Raw genomic sequence first — 21,018 nt, 5'->3', positions numbered from 1 at the left:
ATCTCATCAGTAATCAGGAAAAGCCAAAGCAGAACCACACTGAGGTGCCATTTTGTCCCTATTCCAACAGAAAAAATAAAGAAGCAATTGGCTCCCTCTTATGTTGCTGATAGGTATGTAACTTGGCACAGCTACTTCGGAAGACTGTTTGGAAACTTTGAACTTGAAAATTAATGTACTTCATAACCTGTTATTTCTGCCTTTGAGTTATATATACCCCAAAGAAACTCTTCACATGTGCTCCAGGAGATATAGTCAAGTATACCCATGGTAGCATGGTTTCAAATTAGAAAAACCTGAGAGAAAATCCAAATACACAGCCACAGGGTTATGGGCAAATAATTTAGTACAATCCCAGAATGGAGTGTTATAGAGCAATAAAAATGGGTGAACTATAGCTATACACAATAATATGGATAAATCTTAGCAAAAAAAGATACTAGGAGTGAATAAGCCCCCATCATACAGCATGATATCATGTTCATAAAGCTAAAAACAGCTAACAAATGGGTTTTAGGGATACATATAAATATGATAAACCCATATATTTTCTGAAAGGATGAACTCAAGATTTTAAATGGTGGTTGCCTGAGGTGGGTGAAGGGAAAAAGATGAGAAGGATAGGCATGTATAGGTAGATGGAAGTTAGTATCAGGATTCTAGCTTCCATGCTGGGTGGTGGTTTCATGAATGTTTTTATCATTATAAATTAAAAATAGAAAGAATAACAATATAAGACTGATAAATAGATATGTCGATAGATAGGTAGATAGATGGGCAGATTATTGGAAGGGAAGGAGGAAAAGAGGGAAGGTGGATGGATGGATGGATGGATGGATGGATGGATGGATGGATGAATGGATGGATGGATAAGTAGATTAATAAAAGAGGGCCATGCATGGATCAATGATGAGGGTGCGATGAAGCAAGAATTGTGATAGGTACAATTCTGCATACTTAAGATCCAAGGAAAAATAAATAGAAGGACAATCCCTAAGGAACCACCAAGTTCCCTTCCTATGATGACATTTACAAATCCACATTAGAAGGAACGCATAGTTAATGGGTATCACCATGGGTCTAGCACTTTGCAAGCAGTATCTTATTTCATCCTCATACCAATCCCACAAGGTGAGCACCATTCCCCACTTTACAGGTGAGGAATCTGAAGGAACCTACTCAGTGTCACTCAGATAACAAGTGGTGGAACCAAAAAAAAAAAACCCAGATTCAAACCCAGTTCTGCTCAGTGCTTTCCAGGGAGTCACATGGCCTACTGCCTATGGACAGATGGGGATAACTTGACTAATCCTCATTCTACTGCTTCCCAATGTCTCAGGCCTTTTGTTCTACATGAAAGCCTACTCTGTGCCTCTGAATGGGGAGCAGAAGAGAAGAACACATGCACTTTTCTAGTCGTGGAGTAGATCTAGGATTAGTCCTGAACCCAAAATAGCAGTGGTAAAGATTTGGGGGAGGTAGTGTAGGCCAAGTTCTGGAGAAGGGTTCTCTGTAGAAGTAAAAATATGCCTAGGGGAAACAGGCATCCTACTGTGTTTGTCTCACTGTGGCCTTGAACCTTTGTAGTCACAAAGATGGGGGTACTGAGTACAACCTCCATTACCCCCTCAGATATGAATCTCCTCTTCAACATTTTCTACTCGCAGTAGAGCGGCTTCCATTTCAACATTCCCGTCCCCAGCCTCCCATGCTGGGAGCCTGGGGTTGCCTGGCCTCCCTCCCCCATGATTCCCCCCAGAAGCAGGGCAAGGAGAGGGATGAGGCCAGCAAAATGCCTAGGGAGAAAATTTAGACAGAAACTCTCTCCAGGTTGAGCAAGTACAACATGGACTTGCCACATCATATTTTGTGTCCTAGACGTCCTAGGTGTCCAAGTCCCCTGACTTTGCTGCTCCCTCCTGTTCATCTTCATGGTCACTCAGACCCTGATCAGCATGTTCCTCCATCACACTAATAGCCTCCTCATGATTCTCACTCTGGAGTCTCTAACCCATACACGACACAGACCTCAGAATGGTCTTTTCCAAACATCTGCTCAACTATACTTCAGTAAAAACAAAACAAAACAAAACAAAAAAACTTCAGGTAGTTTCTCAGTCCCTAAGTCATACTCAAGAAGATGATAGTGACTATCCCCAGGTGTCCCATACCTTGACACCAGAGGGAAAACAAAACAGTCAGAAGAGTCCCAGCTTGGACATAAAGATGTCTCCTCCCTTTAGGAGAAAGCTCATATTCTGATCAAGCCCAAACCTTCCACACAAATAATGGTTCATTGCAAAGAAGTTAATGCCTTCATTTATTCCATTTACTGAGTTTATACTCTGTAACAGGCGTTGTTTAGACACCAAGGAAACACTGGTAAACACTGGTAGGGATGGTCCTTACCCTTGTGGAGTTTACAGTCTGATGAGGACAGATGCTTAAGAAAGAAAAGAGGGAAGGAGACAGGGAGGGAGGGAGGAAGAAAGAAGAAAGTGATACGTGTCCTGAAGAAAATAAAAGACGCAAGATACTGCAGATTGCAATGACAGAGAGTTCCGTGGAATCAGGAATTAAATGGCAGCTATCTAGAAAGAACAGTAGAGAAAGCCTTTCTGAAAAGGGAGTATTTGCGCTGCCATCTGAAAGCTGCGAGAGCCTGGGGAAAGATACTCCTGTTACATGAACCCAATGAGCCAAGACCTAAGGTATGATGGAATTTGGAACCTTCGAGGAAGAGGAAGGGGGGCATTGGGGCTGGCACTGGAAAATAGTAGAAATGGAACAGTGCTGAAGAGATGGGCAGGAGACAATCGTGGAGGGCTGTTGGCCATGGTAGGGAGTTTGGATTTCACTCAAAGAAGGATGGAAAGACAGTAGAGAGTTTGAATCCACAGAATAAATTACAAAATCAGATATACATTTTTAGAAATCACCATGACTCCTAGGAGGTAAGTAGATTAGAGGAAAGCAAGTAATCGGAAAATTCAGTTGTAAGGTTACTGCAGTAAACCGGGGACAAGGAGGGTGGCTGAGTTATGGCAGTGCCAATGGAAAGAAGGGAAGTTGACTAATGTGAGGGGTACGTGTTTGAAGACTGAAGGTGGAATATAATGAAGAGGAAGTCATTGGGGATGGCTTCCTGGCTAGGCTAAGCAATGGATGAGATGGGAAAGACAGGTGGAAGAATAGGTTTGGTGGAGGGAACTAAGGGTTCAGTTTTGAACATGATATATATAATGTTAGTTCATCATCCAAGTGCCAATGTTGAGTAGGCTGATGAACATACAGGACTGGAGTTCAGGAGAAGGGTCAGAGCTGGAGAGAGATTTTTAGAGTCATAGGGTCTGGAAAGCTGGTGGCTAGGGCAGTTTTTCCTTCTTCATCCTTCTTGCCTTCCAAAAGCCCTTGGACACAATGCAGACTCTGGCTCTGGTACCAAAGGGGTATTTCTGTAGGCATGGCTTGGAAAGGGAAGCAGAAGGACAAAACGTTTCCATCTATCATGACGGCATGAGTGTATATATTTTTTCTCTTGCATATTCATATGATCTCTGCAGGGACTGATAATGTCCCCCTTCTCCCCTGTCACCCTGGGCTATCCTGGTGATTCTCCATAGTCTCACTGGACACTGGGGAGAGGACTGCAAAGAGAGTGACGTTTAAGAAAAATGTTCACAAGTGGGCAGTTAAACACCTGAGAAATACTGACACTTTCACGTCCTGGTCAAGTTGAGCTGGAAAAGCACCTGATACACCTAGTCCAACCCTGCTTTCCCAGCCCCTGCTGACAAATAGCGAAGTTGTATCTTGGAGAAATTAGGTGACATGATTAACCTAATGCAACCAAACCTTGATGCAACTCTCAAGCCACCATTCCAGGTATGCCAAAAGTATTACATTTTGGGGGATGCCTTGGTGGCTCAGCTGATTAACCATGACTTTGGCTCAGGTCATGACCTCAGGGTCCTAGAATTGAGCCCCACCTCAGGCTCCATGCTCAGCAGGGAATCTGCTTGCCCCTCTCCCTCTCATGATCTTTCCATCTCTCTCTCAAATAAAAAAAAATCTTTTTTTTAAGTATTACATTTTTTTTTTTTACTTTTCCATGACTTAACATAATTTTTATTTTAAGTACCCTTTCAGGAACTTAAACTTGACATTCAGGTTATCCTCAGTCAAATCAGGGCTCCCCCAGTCTCTCCACCCCCAGTAGTGTCCAAGTTGTCTCTGTGACATCAGTCTCTGCAGGTATGAGCTAGCATGTCCATCACCCTGTGTTGCCTTTAACTTCAGATCCACACCAGTGGTGTTAGAATTAACTTCTTCCTGATCTCAAACGTTCCCTCCATTTGCTCACTTTCAGCTTTGCCCACAATCTTCCTAAGCACATTGGAAAATCTGACTACTCTGGGACCCCAGGAAACTCTGCAGGGTGGTCTCAGGTCCTCTCCACCCAGGCAGAGCCCATATCCAGATCTGTTCTATTGCTGGGCCAAACTGGGGGCAGGAACTCCACAGTCATGTCACGAAGAAGGAAGGCGCAAGTCCTGACTCTCCAATCCCTCCAAATGGGAGCTAGGGTTTGCAGGAGGAGCAAGTTGCAGGACCCTTCCCAGGGCCCCAGCAGTGCTGGTTCCCTCTAGTTCCCTTTCTACCCACAGATGGGGCAATGTTGCCTAGTCTCAGAAGTGTGTTTAAGGGGATGGGAGGGAAAAGAGAGAGAGAAACTGCCTTTACAGGAGACTCTTTTTCCAAACTTCCACATCTTTCATCTGGAGCTCAGCCTTTGAAACTCAAAGATTCATTTATACTCTATACAATCTCCTCTGGGACAGATGCATTACATTTATCTTCTCCCTAACCTGGCCACGGCAAAGCACAGAACACTGGAGAGAAAGGCATCTGTAAAAACTGGGCTGCAGAGCTGGGCAGTGACACCAGCAGGCACATTTTATAATTACCTGTCAGAAGTCTATGCTTTCTAAAGCCCAATGCATCTCAACTCTGAATGTACCATTGAACTGCACACTTTAAACAGTGAATTTTAGGCCCGGTGAGTTGTATCTTAATAAATCTATAAAAAAGATTAAAAGGCTACAACAACGTGGGGGTATTATATAAAGTTATTTAGTTTCATTTCTTTTCTTAATAAACATCAATTTGATTTTGGAGGAGAATATCTAATGCATCCAACACATAAAACACTAATTCTCTCAACTACACAAAACATCAAATCTGTGTGTGCCTTGTTCTCAACTTTCCAACACTCCTCCATTATTAAAAAGTGGGAAGAGAGAAAATAATGAGTTTCATGAAAATCATTTGGAAATCTCATTTTTCCCCAGATTCCCGGATGGAATTGATTTCAGGCTTGGCAGGAAAAAAAAAAAAAAGTCATGTGGAAGGCAAATTCAGACAGTGGGATATATTAACCAGTTCTCGGAACCTAGAGCTCTGAATATCCTGCCGATACTTTCTACAATGCTTTAATAACGGTAAGTATTAGACTCGTCCATACAGGTTTCTTAAAAATCCACTATCTGTGCACAGAGAAATCTAGAAGAATTCTGCCCCCAACCCCCAGGCGGCCATACTCTTCCCTTCACATCCGATTGGTCAAAATCTCAACGTCTGTCCCTCGACCAGTTACTCAGCCAATTACTGGCCAGGAGGTGGGACTCCATAACTGATGTCGTCCAATGAAGATCCAGCTCCCGGAGCTGAATCTCCCAAATTTTATTCTCCAACTGGGACCTCTCCCTTAGATATTATATCTAACTGCTTCCTCTGTAGCTCTACTTGGATACACAAAAACATCTCACACTTACCTTTTTAAAAACTGACCTTCTACTCATCCCCCCAAAGCCTGCCCCACCCACAGACTTCCCTATTTCAGTTCACGGGAACTTCACTCCTCCAGGTGTTTGAGCCAAATATCCAAGAGGCATCCTTGACTCTCCTCTCTCATCTCACATCCTTTCTATCAGGAAACCGTGTTATCTGTGCTTTGAAATGTATCCAGAAACGACCACATTTCTCCATCTCCACTCCCTGAATTCACCCTCAGTCCTCTTTCCTGGATTGCTGCAATTAGCTCCTCACTGATCTCCCTGCTTCTGCCCTCGCCTAGCCCATCCATTCTCGATGTAGCCAGCAGAGGAGCCCTTCAAAACAATAGTCAGATCTTGTTCTTCCTCTGCTCCAAAACCTTGCAATAGGTGGTCATATCACTGACAGAAAACGCCAAAGTCCTTACCTTGGCCCTCGTGCCTTCTCACCACCCTCTCTCCTCATCCTCCTTTTTTTTTTTTTTTCATAAGAATGATCACTTTTCTAACATACTGCATGATTTACTTATTTACTTTATTTATTATATATTGCCTTTCTCCCCCACACACCCCCTCCAACTATATGTTGTTAAAAAAAAAAAACTCACTTTAATTCTAAGGATATAGGTGGCTTAAAGTGACAGGATAGAAAAAAGATATTCCATGCAAATGGGAACTTAAAGACAGTAAGGGGTGGCCATACTCATATCAGATAAAATAGACTTTCAGGGGAAAAAAAAAAGTCACAAGAAACAAAGAAGGTCATTATACAGTGACAAAAGAATCAAATCATCAGGCAGATATAACAAAAATTAACCAAAAATAGATTTAAGACCTAACTATATGACTTAAAACTAGAAACTTCTACTAGAGAAAAACATTATTTAACATTAAGAAAAAAAAAACTGCATCAAAGAAAGCATCAACATGAAGAAAAGACGACCTATGGAATGGGAGAAAATACTTGCAAGTCATGTATCTATAAGGGGTTAATATCTAGAACACACAAGAAACCTCCACAAATCAACAACAACAAAAATAACCTGATCAAAAATGGGCAAGGATTTGAATAAATAAACACCTCTCTGAAGAAGACCTACAAATAGCCAACAAGCATATGAAAAGAGATGGTCAGCCCCTCCAAGCAGAAATGCAAAATCAACACTGAAAAAATTAAATTTAATTTAAAAAATAAATAAAGTAATTTAAAAAAAAAGAAAAGAAAAAAAATGCAAAATCAAGAGTCAGATGCTGGGGTGCCTGGTTGGATCCGTCAGTTAAGTTTCCAACTTTTTTTTTTAATCTTTTTATTCTTTCAGTGTTCCAAGATTCATTGTTTATGCACCACACCCAGTGCTCCTTGCAGTGCCCTCCTTAATACCCACCACCAGGCTCACCCAACCCCCCACCCCCCTCCTTCCAAAACCTTCAGTTTGTTTCTCAGAGTCCACAGTCTCTCATGCTTCACCTCCCCCTCTGATTTCCCCCAATTTACTTTTCCTTTCCTTCTCCTAATGTCCTCCATGTTATTCCTTATGTTTCACAAGTAAGTGAAACCATATGATAATTGACTCTCTCTGCTTGACTTATTTCACTCAGCATAATCTCCTCCAGTTCTGTCCATGTTGATACAAAAGTTGGGTATTGATTTCAGCTTAGGTCATGATCTCAGGGTCCTGAGATGGAGCCCTGCATAGGGTGCTACAGTGAGCATGGAACCTGCTTAAAATTCTCTCTCTCCCTCTTCCTCTGCGCCTCCCCCCTGCTTGTTGAGCTCGCTCTATCTATCTATCTATCTTAAAAAAAAACAAAAAAACAAAAAAGGAACACCTGGGTAGCTTAGACAGTTAAGCATCTGTCTTTGGCTCAGGTCATGATTCCAGGGTCCTGGGACTGAGTCCTGTGGGCTCCTTGCTCAGCGGGGAGCCTGCTTCTCCCTCTGCCTGCTGCTCCCCCTGCTTGTGCTCTCTCTCTGTCGAATAAATAAATAAAAATCTTAAAAAAAAAAAAAAAGAGTCAGGGGCACCTAGGTGACTCAGTGGGTTAAGGCTCTATCTTCTGCTCAGGTCATGATCTCAGAGTCCTGGAATCAAGCCCCACATCAGGCTCTCTGCTCAGCAGGGAGCCTGCTTCCCCCTCTCTCTCTGTCTGCCTCTCTGCCTACTTGTAATCTCTCTCACTCTCTCTCTCTCTCTCTCTGTCAAATAAATAAATGAAATCATTAAAAAAAAAAGAGTCAGATGCTTAACCAACTGGGCCACCAGGACGCCCCATTCAGCCTTTAAGAAGAATGCAATCCCATCACATGCTACAATATGCATGAACCTCGAGGAAATCACGCTAAGCAAAATAAACCAGCCACAAACGGACAAATATTATATGATTCCATTTATATTAAGTATTCTAAAATAGTCAAAATCATAGAGATAGAAAGTGGAAAGATAGTTGCCAAGGGCTGAAGGGAGAAGGGAGGGGGAATTAGTGTTTGAAGGTATAGAATTTCAGTTTTGCAAGATGAAAAAGTTCTAGTCATCTGTTGCACAACCACTTAAATATGCTTAACACTACTGAACTGTACACCTAAAAATGGTTAAGAAAGTGAACTTAATGTTACAGTTTTGGTTTTGTTTTTTACCACAATACGGAAAAAAGAACACACGTACACATACAAAGCTTTGAGATGAATGAAAGAAGCCAGACACCACCAGTCACTGTATGACTCTATTTATATGAAATTCAAGAACGAGCAAAACTGGTCTACGGTAATAGAAATCGGATTGGTGGTGGAGCCTATTAATAACCACAATTGAGGTAGGACCTGCCCTGTGGTTCTTCTTATGATTCCAAGATGCCCTTCAGCAACAACCATCAGGAAACTTTAAAAAGAAATAAAGGATTATTACTTATGAGACCTGGAAATCACACAGGAAACCTGGGTCCACACAGCAAGGTCACAGGAAGAGAGTGAGTGTGCATGAGCATGGGGTTCTGTTTTTATTGGAGTCAAAGGTAGGGGGCTAGGGTTTCCTGGGCTCACTCTTCATTGCTGAATTTAAAACAGGGTAGCAGAAATTTAAAGCTTGGGAAGAGAAAAAGGCAAGAGGACCAAATGGTCAGTTACAGAAATTAACCAAGATCTCTGAAACAAAGGAGCAGCAGCAGGGCAAGCCTGGCTCTTTAACTGGGCTGGGAGCTCTCCTGGTGTTTATTTGAGAAGTGGATGCCTCCTTGGAATGCATGCCTTGGCCATCAAAGCTTAAGTCAGGCACTTGCATTACAGAAAAAAAAGGGGGGGGGGGCAACAACTGTCAGTTCACAGCCCTCCTGGGGAACTTCTGCATGTAATCTAAAACTGGCTCCCTAAGGCACTGCCCCCCGCTCCCGCCACTCCTGGAGAGATCAAAGAAACAGGTCAGCCACTCCAGTCTGATAGACAGCAGTTTTATTTGTGTATTTATTTATTTATTTATTTAGAGAGAGAGAGAGAACAAAAGGCAGGGGATGGGGCAGAGGGAGAGAGAATCTTAAGCAGGATCCCCGTGCTAAATCAAAAGGAACTTACATACAAGGTTTGTTTTGGGTGGCAGCAAGAGGAATGGATCCCCCCCTCCACTGCCAAAGTTTAAACATTTCTATAGTGCCCTTAACTGGGTTCAGTCATATATACCGTCTAAATGTTAACACCACATCACTATTTCCAGGCCATGTCCCTGGAGCAGACTTCGGGTGTGGGAAAGGCACATGGAGCTCCTATTTGGAGGACAGGAGGAGGTGTGTAGCTTCCCAGTCCCCAGGCTCAGCTAACAGGTCAATGGGTGGTCACAGCTTTTCCATGACCTCTCCCAACATCTTGGAAAAACACACCCACTGTCTGCATGGATGGCTCACACCCCCACTGCACTGCCATTGGCCATGGACACAATGTCTATGTACCCCTCAACTTCTTATGTTGAAGCATACACGCCCCCCTCAGCGTGATGGTGTTAGGAGGTGGAGCCTTTGGGAGGTAACAAGGTCATGAGGGGGTAGTCCTGAGGAATGGGATTAGTGCCCTTGTGAGATGAGGCAGGACACAGTTTGCTTCCCCCACACAACTGTCAAGGCCTTACACAGAGATTGAATGGGAAGGAACAAGAAGGATCCTTCTATGGCTCATGGTGGTGATTATACAGGTGTATACAGATACCAAAAGTCTAAAAATTCAGTGAGCCCCAGGTAATACTTGTGCACTTGCCTATGTGTGTCATACATCAAAAAAAAACCTTCAAACAACACCAACCAGCATGTCATGGGATTTGACATAAAATAGGAAAAGGAAACGAGAAAGGCCAACCAAGCCACAGGACAGGACACGTTGCAAATAGCAGAAAGTCAGGTTCAAGGACCTCAGAGGCTTCAGTATTAATGAGTCATTATGTATGGAGATGATATTTCCTCTACATGATCGCCAACATTGGTATGGTCAATCTTTTTCATTTTAGTCATTCTCACAGGCGTGTAGAAATAGCTCATTGTGGTTTTATCTGTGAAGTCTGTACTGGTGTCACCTCTCTCATTCCTGATTAGTAATCTGAGTCTCTCTTTCTCTCTTTCCAGTATGGCTACAGGTTTATCAATTATAATGATCTTCTCAAAGATTTCATTTTTATTGATTTTTCTCTATTGTTTTGTTTTTTACTTTATTGATGTTCATACAGATATTTATGGCTTCCTTTCTTCTACTTATTTTGAATTTAATTTGCTCTTTTCTTCCTGTTTCTTCCCTTTTCTATTTTTTTTTTTAAGAGTCAAGAGCGTGGGTGGTTGGGGAGGGGCAGAGTGAGAGGGACAGAGAAAATCCCAGGCAGGCCCACACTGAGCACAGAGTCTAATGCAGGACTCCACCCCCAGGCCCTGAGATCACGACCCAAGCCCAGATCAGGAGTTGGGCACCCAACCAACTAAGTCAACCAGGTACCCCTCCTTGTTTCTTAAGATAGTAACTATGGTCATTTATTTAAGTCTTTTCTTTTTTCTTAATATAGTCATTAAATGCTATAAATTTCCTGATGCATCCCACAAATTTTAATATTGTGTTTTCATTTTCATTTGGATAAAAATACCTTCTAATTTCCCTTTCATTCTGTCTATAATGCATGTGTTATTGGAAAGTATATTATTCAGCTTGTGAATATCTCAGGGTTTCCTAGGCATCTGTTACTGATCCTAATTTAATTACACTGTGGTTAAAGAGTATGCTTGAATTCTTCTTAACTTGTTGAGATCATTTTTATGACTCAGAATATGCTCCACGTTGGCAAATGTTCTTTGTGCACTTGAAAAGAACTGTATGTCCTCCTATTTGGGGGTCATAGTGTTCGACAAATGTCAATTAGACTAAGTTAGTTGACAGTGCTTTTCAAGTCTTCTGTGTTCTTTCTGACTTTCTGCCTACATGTTCTATCAACTGTGAAAAGAAGGATATTGATATCTCAAAGTATAGCTGTGGATTTGTCTGATTCCCCCTGCCATTCTGGGTTTTGTTTCATATACTTTGAAGTCCTGTTATCTGGTGCACAATGTTTGGGATTTGTAAGTCTTCTTGATTAATTTGCTCCTTTATCATTGTGAAATAACTTCTTTCTTCCTAGAGATATTCTTTGCTCTGACATCTACTTTACCTGATATTAAGATAGACACTCCGGCTTTCCTTTGATTAGTATTCATAGGCTATATCTTTTCCCATCATTTACCTTTTAACATACATGCACCTTCAATATTTAAAGTGCTTTCTTGTAGGCAACAGATAGTTAGGTTTTACTTTTTTTAATCCAATCCAACAATCTCTCATTTTTACTTGGTGTATTTAAACCATTTACATTAGAGATGACTTTTTACAGGATTAGGTTTAGATCTTATTACCTTCCTATTTGTCCTTTGTTCCCTTTCTTCTCTTTTTCTGTCTTCTTCTGATTGACAAATATTTTTATAATGCTATTTTGTCTCCTTCATTGGCTTATTAGCTATAACTCTTCATTTTGTTGTTTAGTGGTTGCTTTAAGGTTTACAGTATTCGTCTATAATTTATCACCATCTACCTTTAAATGACAGCACACCGCTAAGCACACAGGATAGGAAACCTTCCAAGGGATTCTAGTGTCTCCCCCACCGCCCAGTCTTTATTCTACTGTTGTCAGAAGTTACTTAAACACATGTCAAAGCCTCACAATAGGATGTTATCTGTTTTTATCTGCTTCCCCTCTCTCTCTGCCTGCCTCCCTGCCCACCTGTGATCTCTGTCTGTCAAATAAATAAATAAAATCTTTAAAAGAAATGAATTCATGGAGCTGGGGGGGGAGGCACCTAAGTGGCTCAGTCTGTAGAACATGTGGCTCTTGGTCTCAGGGTTGTGAGTTCAAGCCCCATGTTGGGCATAGAGATTACTTAAAAATAAGAAAATCCGGGGCACCTGGGTGGCTCAGTGGGTTAAAGCCTCTGCCTTCAGCTCCGCTCATGATCCCAGTTCCTGGGATCGAGCCCCACATCGGGCTCTCTGCTCAGCAGGGAGCCTGCTTCCTCCTCTCTCTCTCTCTGCCTGCCTCTCTGCCTACTTGTGATCTCTGTCTGTCAAATAAATAAATAAAATCTTTAAAAAAAATAAAATAAAAAACAAGAAAATCCAAAAATTACAAATTTTAAAAGGAAGTCACAGGAAGCAGGGAGGATGTTTACACCGAATACCACAGCACACGCATTTTGTGTGATATATTTGAGGGCTGAGAGCAGGGGCTCCAGAAACAGACTGTCCCGTTCTTATTGGATAAAGTGTTAGTTTGGGTGACCATAACAAAGGGCCACAGACTAGTGGTTTGAACAACAAGAATGTATTTTCTCTTCCTTCTGGAGGCTAGGAGTCTAGGTGAAGGTATCAGCTGGGTTGGCAGCCATCTGCTATCTTCTCTCTGTGCCTCCACGCAGGCCTCCCTCTATGTGTATCTGTGTCCTCATCTCCTCTACTTATAAGGATACCCATCATATCGGATTAGGGGTCCACCCTCGTGCTCTCATTTTAACTGAATTACCTCTTTAAAGACCCTGTCTGCAAATGCAACCACATTCAGAGGTACTGGGGATTAGGACTCCACCGTGAATTTGGCCATTCAGCCCATAAGTAGTGATCCTGGGAAACTTACCTAACCATCTGGGAGGATAGTAATATGGCTGCCCACATCACAGGAGCATTGGGAAGAATAAATGGTAATACATGTAGGGCTTGGCACATGGTGGGCACTTAAGTGCCATCTATAATTTTTATGTTCTCCATCTAATACTTCCGTTCTGTCTCTCCAACCAACCTCCCCATCTTTTGCACTTTCCTCCCCTGACAACATCCCTCCAGCATCCTGATCAATTGTTCCTGGTCAGCTAATGCCTAGATGGGGTCAATGGCTCTGAGGGCTCCAGGTCCTTCCTGCTCAGCACAAAGACTTTCTTCTTCTGTTGTAGGAGCAACGGGAGTGAGCGGCAGGTGTTACAGCCAAAGGGCCCCATGCTGGTGCAGAAGGTAAGGCACTCCTACTGTGGTGGATGGTGGATGACTCCGACACTGATGACATCCTTAAATGGGTCAAGGTGAGCCCTCAGCACCGGCAGGAGATTTGTAACTTCAAACATGGCTGCTTTCCTGGGGTGACACCAGTGATCCAGCAGACACTGGAGCCACTTGGTTGTGACTATTCCATCTATATCCACAATGTCCCCAGCAAGCATGCTGGAAGCTACCACTGTGTAGGGGTTAGTGACTTGAGTGAGAAATCAGAAAAAGTCCCAGAGGAGGGCACCTCCATGCTTGTGAATGTTGAGTAGCAGGCTCTGCAGGTCCAAGCACCCGGTTCTGATCTGCGTCCCTTTACCCACAGCCATGCTGTGCACACGAATCCCAGCGGCACATGAAATAAGTGTGTTGCACTCACATGTGTACAGGCAGTGGGAGGGGTTCTGCCCCACGTGTCATTCCAGGGCCATGTCTTTTTGCAGCTATCCAGAGTACATCTGTGTCATAGAGATGGCAGGAGCAAAGAGGACAAGTCCTAACACCCCAAGCATGTTTCTAGCTTCTAATCGCATCATGTCCGCTAACAGCCCATTGGCTAAAGCAAGTCACGTGGCTAAGCTCAAAGTCAAGAGATCATGATATATAACCTTCCCACCTCAAGACCCTGGCAAGAGTAGGAATGCACCATACCGCCAGGACAGTCAAGAACTAGGGCTGATAATTTCATTTACTGCACTCCCCACGTTATCAGTCATGATATCTCTAAGTCCAGCAGCGGTGACCTGGGTACTCAAATCCTGGGTCTGCCATTCAATGAGAGTATATTCTTAAATCGATCACTTCAATTCTATATAGTTCAACTGCTTAACTTGCAGAATAAGTGACATCCCTATGCTGAAGGTCATTTGGGTGATGAACTAGAAGAATGGATGTTTGTGGAACTACCCTGAACTACACTCTAGACTGCTGACAGGCAGAATACCTGTCGCAGGTGGCTGGGGGCAGGGGAAAAGTGCATTTTAACTTGGTGCAAGCATGTCCGAAGGGCTTCCTGGGCTCCTTCCAAGCTGAGACAGGAGCCTTCTCTTGGTCCTACAGTCATCTGGGTTTCCGACCTCAGGGGGATTTTCTGGACCATCTCCACCACCAGACTGAGAACTTCCTCCTAGCAGGGTATCTGTTCCTCCTAGCAGGGTATCTGTTCCTCCTAGCAGGGTATCTGTGTGCCCTGCTGAGCTTCATTTTTCCCGGTCTTAACATCAGCACATAAGAGGTACTGAGAACTTCTCTACTGAGTGAATCTACTTGAGAGTAATGGCGGGATACAGAGGGAGTCGCTGAGTCAAGAAATCAAGGAAGAGGGGAGAGAGGGAAGATATGAGGGAGGTCATGAGTGGACAGCGGAGGAAGAAACAGAACACAGCAAGGCCCCTCTCTTTGGTTTCAGGAGCCGGGGACCCAGACCCAGACCTCTGGATCATCCAGCCCCAGGGGTTGGTATTGGCAACCACTAGAGACACTGTATTCCTGAACAGCGCAGTGCTTGGAGATAGTCCCCCAGAACCCATCAGGTGGTTTCGGGGGGCTGGCCTGAGCCGGGAGGCCATTTACAACCTTGAAGGTATCTTCCACCCCAACACGACAGCAGTCCAGGCCTCCAGGAGGGATTTTAGCATTCTTCTGCAAGGTGCCTCCGCTGAGCAGGTAGGCAACTACTACTGTGTCAAGTTTCAGAGGAAACTCAATGGACAATACCTGTCTGGACAGGGCACCAGGCTAAGAGTAAAAGGTGAGACAGGTGGTTTAGGAGGCATCAGGGGTGAGGGGGAGGTGTTCCACAAGGAACTTTCCATCACATCCCAAATAAGCCAGCTGTTCTCAGCCTCCAACCTTTACACAAGCCATTTCCTCTGCCTGGAATTCTTTCTCCCTCTCTCTGGAGAACTCCTACTCGTCCTTCAAGGCCCAGCACAAATAGCCCCTCCTCTGTGAAACCTTCTGTTTCTCCCAGGCAGAGTTAATTTCTTGCCATTCTGGGCTCCACAAAACTTTGTATATAGACCATCAATGATTTAACTTCCTCTCTTCACTGTCTTGCACTGTACAAGGTTTTATAGATCCTGCAATGAATCAGACATTGTCCCTACCCCAAAGATGCTCCCACAGGTCTAACTATAGTCCCTCATAGTTGCAGGGTTTGACTTCTAGCCCTCAATCCCAAGCAGATTCATCTCGATTACCCCAAGTCATAGCAGAGGGGCTCGGGAAGTGGCAGGACAGAAAAGAAATGGGAATGAGAGACTGTCTCCCTTCCTTGCAGCAAACTGCACTTCTCCCCAAGAGACAGAATTCACCAATGAGCATGTAGATAGGATGTAGCATGTAGATAGAAGTCCCTGACTTCTAGGGTCATCTGCCACCAAGAAAATAGTCCCAGGACTTCTTCTCAACTGCAGAACCAGGAAACCAGAGATCCATGTTGAAGCTCAGTCAAAGAAAGAACTCTCTAACTACCAGTGCTGGCTGTTCAGAGGGCAGTCTTGCTTGAGAGGAAGTGAGCTCCCTGTGAGCCAGGGCAAAGGATACAGCATGAAACTACACAACACAGCACTGGAGAACATGGCTTTGTAGACAAGCATCCTGGGTTGAGCCTCTTTCTAGCTGTGTGATTGTGGGCAGGTTGCCTCGATCCTTAAATGGCTATTGTCCTGCTCTGTGAACTAGAGGGAAGAAAGGATAAGAATCAGAGAGCCCACCTCACAAGGTTGTATGTAGATCTGATAAGATTTACACATGCCAAGTGCCCAGAGCCATGCATGTCACATCACCTCTTAACACTCAGGGGCGCTTGGGACTGGGGTGGGGTTGGGGGGTGAGACTTGGGGTAGCAGCCCCGGATGCTCCCTATTGCTTAGCCCTGTTCCTGCCATTCTTGGGAGCCAGACCACCTGGTCCCAACACTTCTCTGACATACATGTCCCTAAGCAAATCATATGCCCTCTCCAAGTCTGCCTCCTTATCTGTACCAATACATTATTATCCTACCTTGCAAGATAAGTTTAAGGATTATATTAGGCAATTAGGAAATGCTTAGCTCAAGTTCTTCGGGAGAGGAGCTGAGCAACCAATAAATGAACACAGTTTTCTATGACTGTCGGAGGTCAGGAATGCTGTCAAGATGATTAAGCGTACAGGTAGGATATTGGTCAAAGCCTCTTCAGATCCGGGACAGAGGGAGGGGAGGTCTTAGATCTCCTCACTCAGTGTAGAGAGAATGTGGGTCCGTGGTTTATAGCAGTTGGGCCAGATTTCCTTGTGTGGACACTGAGGTCTGGATTATTGGGGCTTCACCCAGGCTCCTTCCTGAGCTCTCCCCTGTGTCCTCCAGACCTCCTGTCTATGCTCACACTTGTGGTCCTACAGCTGAAGACAGTGATCTTGGCTGCATTCCTGCTGGCTCTGGCTGCCTGCCGGAGGAGGCCCAGGCAAGAAGACATCAAAACCCCAGGCCCAGCAGGAAAGGGCCCCCCTTAGCATGGGGCGTGGGCCATGGGTGAGAGGTCACCCCCAGAGTGGCTCCTCTGAGTCAGAGAGAGGCTAGAGCTCCCCAGCCATTTCTCTGCCTCTGATCTCAACCTCCAGATGTTCCCCAGGTCTCGTGCCAAACTCCAGGATCCCCACATCTGGTTTCCACTCACCTGGTGAAGTTCCCCACTGGGCACTGACTGGGCTCCCTTCTAGTGTGTGTGTCTCCCTTCGCAGCCCATGCAAGCCCTCCTTGCCCTTCAGGGCTTTGCCTGGCTCTCTTCCCGGGGCCCTTGCTCCTGCTACAGCCCCTTCTGGAGTGGCTGCTCCCGTCTTCCCCTCTCCACATTTTCTCATGCTGCAAGATCCAACTCAGAAACTTTCTGGAAGTTTCTCCTAAGCATCTCTGAGCTTGCAGTGCCAGACTGCCCAGGCCCCCCCATTTACATCCTGCTCTCTCCGTTTCCCACCTTCTTTCCTTCCCCACCATGGCTGACTTAGGTGGCTATAATAGTTAAACACAGGTTTGGCAACTTTTACAAAACTCTTAAATCACAGTGGCTTAAGCCAGAAGAAAATTGATTTCTCTAGTAATAATCAAGCATAGACAGACCAGGCAATAGGGGATTCCTTCCTCTTGTGGCTACCAGGTCCACATCCCAGGCAGCAAGTCTAGGGAGGAAGGCAGGGAAGGGGAGTATGACCCTCCCCTTCAAGGGCACAGCTGGGTGCTTGCCCATATCACCTCTAATTGGCTGGAATGTGGTCACATGGTCACAACTAGCTGCAAGGAGGGCTGGGAAATGTAGTCTTTATTCTGGCAGCCCTGTGCCCATCCATCATTCTTCACTAAAGGAACCAGAGAGCAAATGTCAGTAGATAACCAGTAATGTCTACCTTGGTGGCAAGAGGCAGCTGCTTCCTTGCTCTGAGTTCAATTCCCAGCTGAAAGAGCACCTCTTTGTACCACCACCTGCCATAGGGAGTATAAGCGAGAACAGTAGTGCTCAAGAAGAGGATGTTTTCTCCCCAGTGTACATTTGGTAATGTCTAGAGACACTTCTGGTTGTCACAGTTTTGGGGTTGTCACAACTTGGGGGTGTCACAACTGGCTATCACTGTCTAGTGAGTAGAGGTCAGGGATGTTGCTAGATAGACATCCTAAAATGCACAGGGCAGCCCGCACAACAAAGAGTTGTCTGGTCCAAAGCATCAGTAGCGCCGGGGCCAAGAAGCCAGGGGGAAATGTGACATGCCTGGTTCTCAATCCCGAAGTCCCCATTCCCTCCCTGTGTGCCCCTAGTGACTAGTCAGTCACTTCACGTCTTGGACGCTGATGGATAATAATGCAGACACAGATCATAATGTGGACTTCTCTGCATTGTCTAAAAACTAATTCAATTCATTTACTGTGGGCTTCATATGTGCTGTGTGCACCATGTACACTCAGTATCTGTGAGCTCCCTTTTTGCTTTCCATGTGATCATTTACTAGCACCTGCTCTGTGGGGAACTGCATTAGCCTTGCTGTTTTTCATGACGACAACAGTAAAAACAGCTTGCAAAACCTCAGCCAAGGGGGACAGTAGTTTAGCCTGAGAATTGCCTAAAGCATTGAATGGCCATCAGAATGATAGCCTCCTGCCAGAAGACATCCACGCCGTAATATCTGGAACCTGTGACCAGGACCTCACATGGCCTAAAGGGACTTTGCAGCTGGAATTAAAGACCTTGAGATGGGAGTGGGTCCCGGATTATCCAGGTGGGCTCAAAATGCAGTCATGATTATCCTGATAAGGAAGAGACAGGAAGGAGATTTGACACGGAGGAAAAGACAGCAACATGACCACAGAGGCAGAGATGGGAGTGATATGGCCACAAGTTAAAGAAAGCCAGGAGCGCCCAGAAGCTGGAAGAAGCCAGAACAGCTTCTCCACAGAGCCTCTGGAGGGAGCAGGGCCCCCTGACATCTTGACTCCTGCCCAGTGATATTGATTTCAGACTTTTCGTCTTTGGAATGATGAGACAATAAGTTTCTGCTGCTCTAAAGCACCAGGTGTGTGCGTGTTTGTCACAGCAGCCCCAGGAAATGAACAGCAGGGAAGGAAATATGGAACCGAGCCTCTGGAAGAACTGTTTTGCCCCCCAAACCTCCTGGACTTTGCAGGGCCTTGCACAATCCAGTCGCTGCAAACCAACCCCCTCCCCAATTATATATCCCATTACCACCCCGTAAACTGACTCCGCCCTGACACCCACCTGGGCATTAGCCACACCACACTCCTTAACTCATCCAAGTGTCCCTGCTCAACTGGGTCCTTCATGAGGGCTCCCAGACGGCTCCGTCCACCATGACATCTCCATCCCTGTCATTGCCCTCACGCAGCGGACGTGTTCTTCCCGGCACTCACCGCTACCTGAAATAAACATGGGGTATTTCCTTCATGAGGGCTAGTTGTCTCCTCCAGAATTTGAGCTTACTGAGGGCAGGAGCCTCACTTTTCACCATTCTGGCCGCTGCCACTCAGTCATAAAAAGTAGTTCAAGGCGGACAATAAGCCAGGCACTAATCAGTGTGCTGAGAATTAAAGAGAAAAGTCTGTTCTCTCAGGGCATCCCTACTACTGGGGGAAGACAGACAATGAGCCAGTAAATATAGATAAGTAACACGTCACATGGTGGTGAGTGCTAAAGGAATAATAAGGGGTGGGAGTGGGGTACTTACCAGAGCAAGGGAGAGGAGATACATTTTATTTAGGGAGGTCAGGAGGGTCCTTACAGGTAAAGTGACATTTGAGCAGAGACCTGAATGGAGTGAATAGAGAGACTTGTAGCTATGGCGGCGGGGTGGGGGGGAGGTAGTGTAATAGGCAAAATGAACAGCAAGTGCAAAGGCCCTGGGGCAGGAGTATGCCTGGCATGGCACAGGAAGTGTCAGTACCAAGCAGGTGCTTGCCACATATTAGACCCCTATAGAGGGTATAGATGGTAGAGGTAAAAATCCACAATCTTGGGAATCTACTCAAATTCCTGTTCTCTATTCATCTCTTGGGTGAGTTCTCTCCAAGTGTCTTGGTTTTCTTATCCATAAACTGGTAATGACATTATCATTTCCCTTCTTAGGTCATTTTGAGGCTGGAATGCATTGGTACATGTAAGACATTAACTGTGCCAGCCCCAGTGGGTGTGCAGGTGGGAGCAGACTCCAGAAGAGGTGGAGAAGGTGCTAGCAGATAAAACAAACCATGGGTAACTCAGGGAACCTTGGTGGGCACTTGGGAAAACCTGCCATTGACAGACTGAAAGAGTGGGGGAGGAACTGGAGTCAGAGCTGCTCAGTCCAGCCCCTCCCCTGCTTTAAGGCCCAGAGCCCTGCACAGGCAAGATGACCCACCAAAGACAGAGAAGGGGGTGGGCCCTGGGCCACAGCTCCCAACACAGGCTCATCCTGCTTGAGTCTTAGGATCTGGACCTGTGGAGGTCAGTGGCTGTCCTCCAAGTCTCTCTGAATCAGAGCATCTGTTTCTTCCCACCTGTTCTGTTTTCTCCTTTCCTGCTCCTCTTCTTTCTCTCCTTCCTTTCCCACCAATGGTTCTTGCCCTCTCCTCCGTCTTCCCTGAAAAACCCCATCGAACCTCCCCAGGCTTGGCCTCTGTGGCAGCTCCTAATGAGAGAGATGGGTCTGTTCACATTGCTCTGCTCAGGCCTCCAGGGCCCCCCACTTGCTCCTGCAGAGAAGGCCTAGAGCAAGAGGAAGGGGAGGGATAGACAGAGGCTTCCTGTACCCCACCACCCTGACGATGGCAGCCTTGAGGGTTCTGTGTTGGAGTGGAGCAAGAGGGGGTACCAGGTCTGATCAAGTACACCCCACTATGACCCATAAAACACACACAGCCCAGAATGCATCTGGGTCACTGGGCCAGGAGTGGGGCAGTGGGGGGAGGGGGTGCCAGGCCTAAGTCAAGCACGATATTACACGTTTCTAAACCATCTAGATGGTACTATATAATGGCACTTTATCCCACATGTCATTGCCTGCCTTGTTCTTTGGCTCAACATTCAAGATTTCTCCAGGTTGATTACCTGTAACTCTAAGTCATGCATCTTCATGGTCATATGGCAACGC

The 21,018-nt window shown here is 45.3% G+C and overlaps 1 protein-coding gene across 1 annotated transcript; it reads left to right on the top strand.

Moving 5' to 3' along the window:
• Positions 1-2,940: 2,940 nt before the first annotated feature.
• SIRPB2 (signal regulatory protein beta 2) lies at positions 2,941-16,902 on the top strand (the record flags this gene model as incomplete). Its single annotated transcript, XM_080813606.1, is given in 5 exon segments — positions 2,941-2,954; positions 13,320-13,366; positions 13,369-13,664; positions 14,809-15,157; positions 16,757-16,902. Coding segments are annotated over 5 exon segments (852 nt in total).
• Positions 16,903-21,018: the final 4,116 nt, after the last annotated feature.

This window comes from Martes martes (assembly GCF_963455335.1).
Source record: "Martes martes genome assembly, chromosome: 9".
Classification (NCBI taxonomy): Eukaryota; Metazoa; Chordata; class Mammalia; order Carnivora; family Mustelidae; genus Martes; species Martes martes.
The sequence above is the reverse complement of the archived record's forward strand: the minus strand, read 5'-3'. Positions and strand labels throughout refer to the sequence as shown.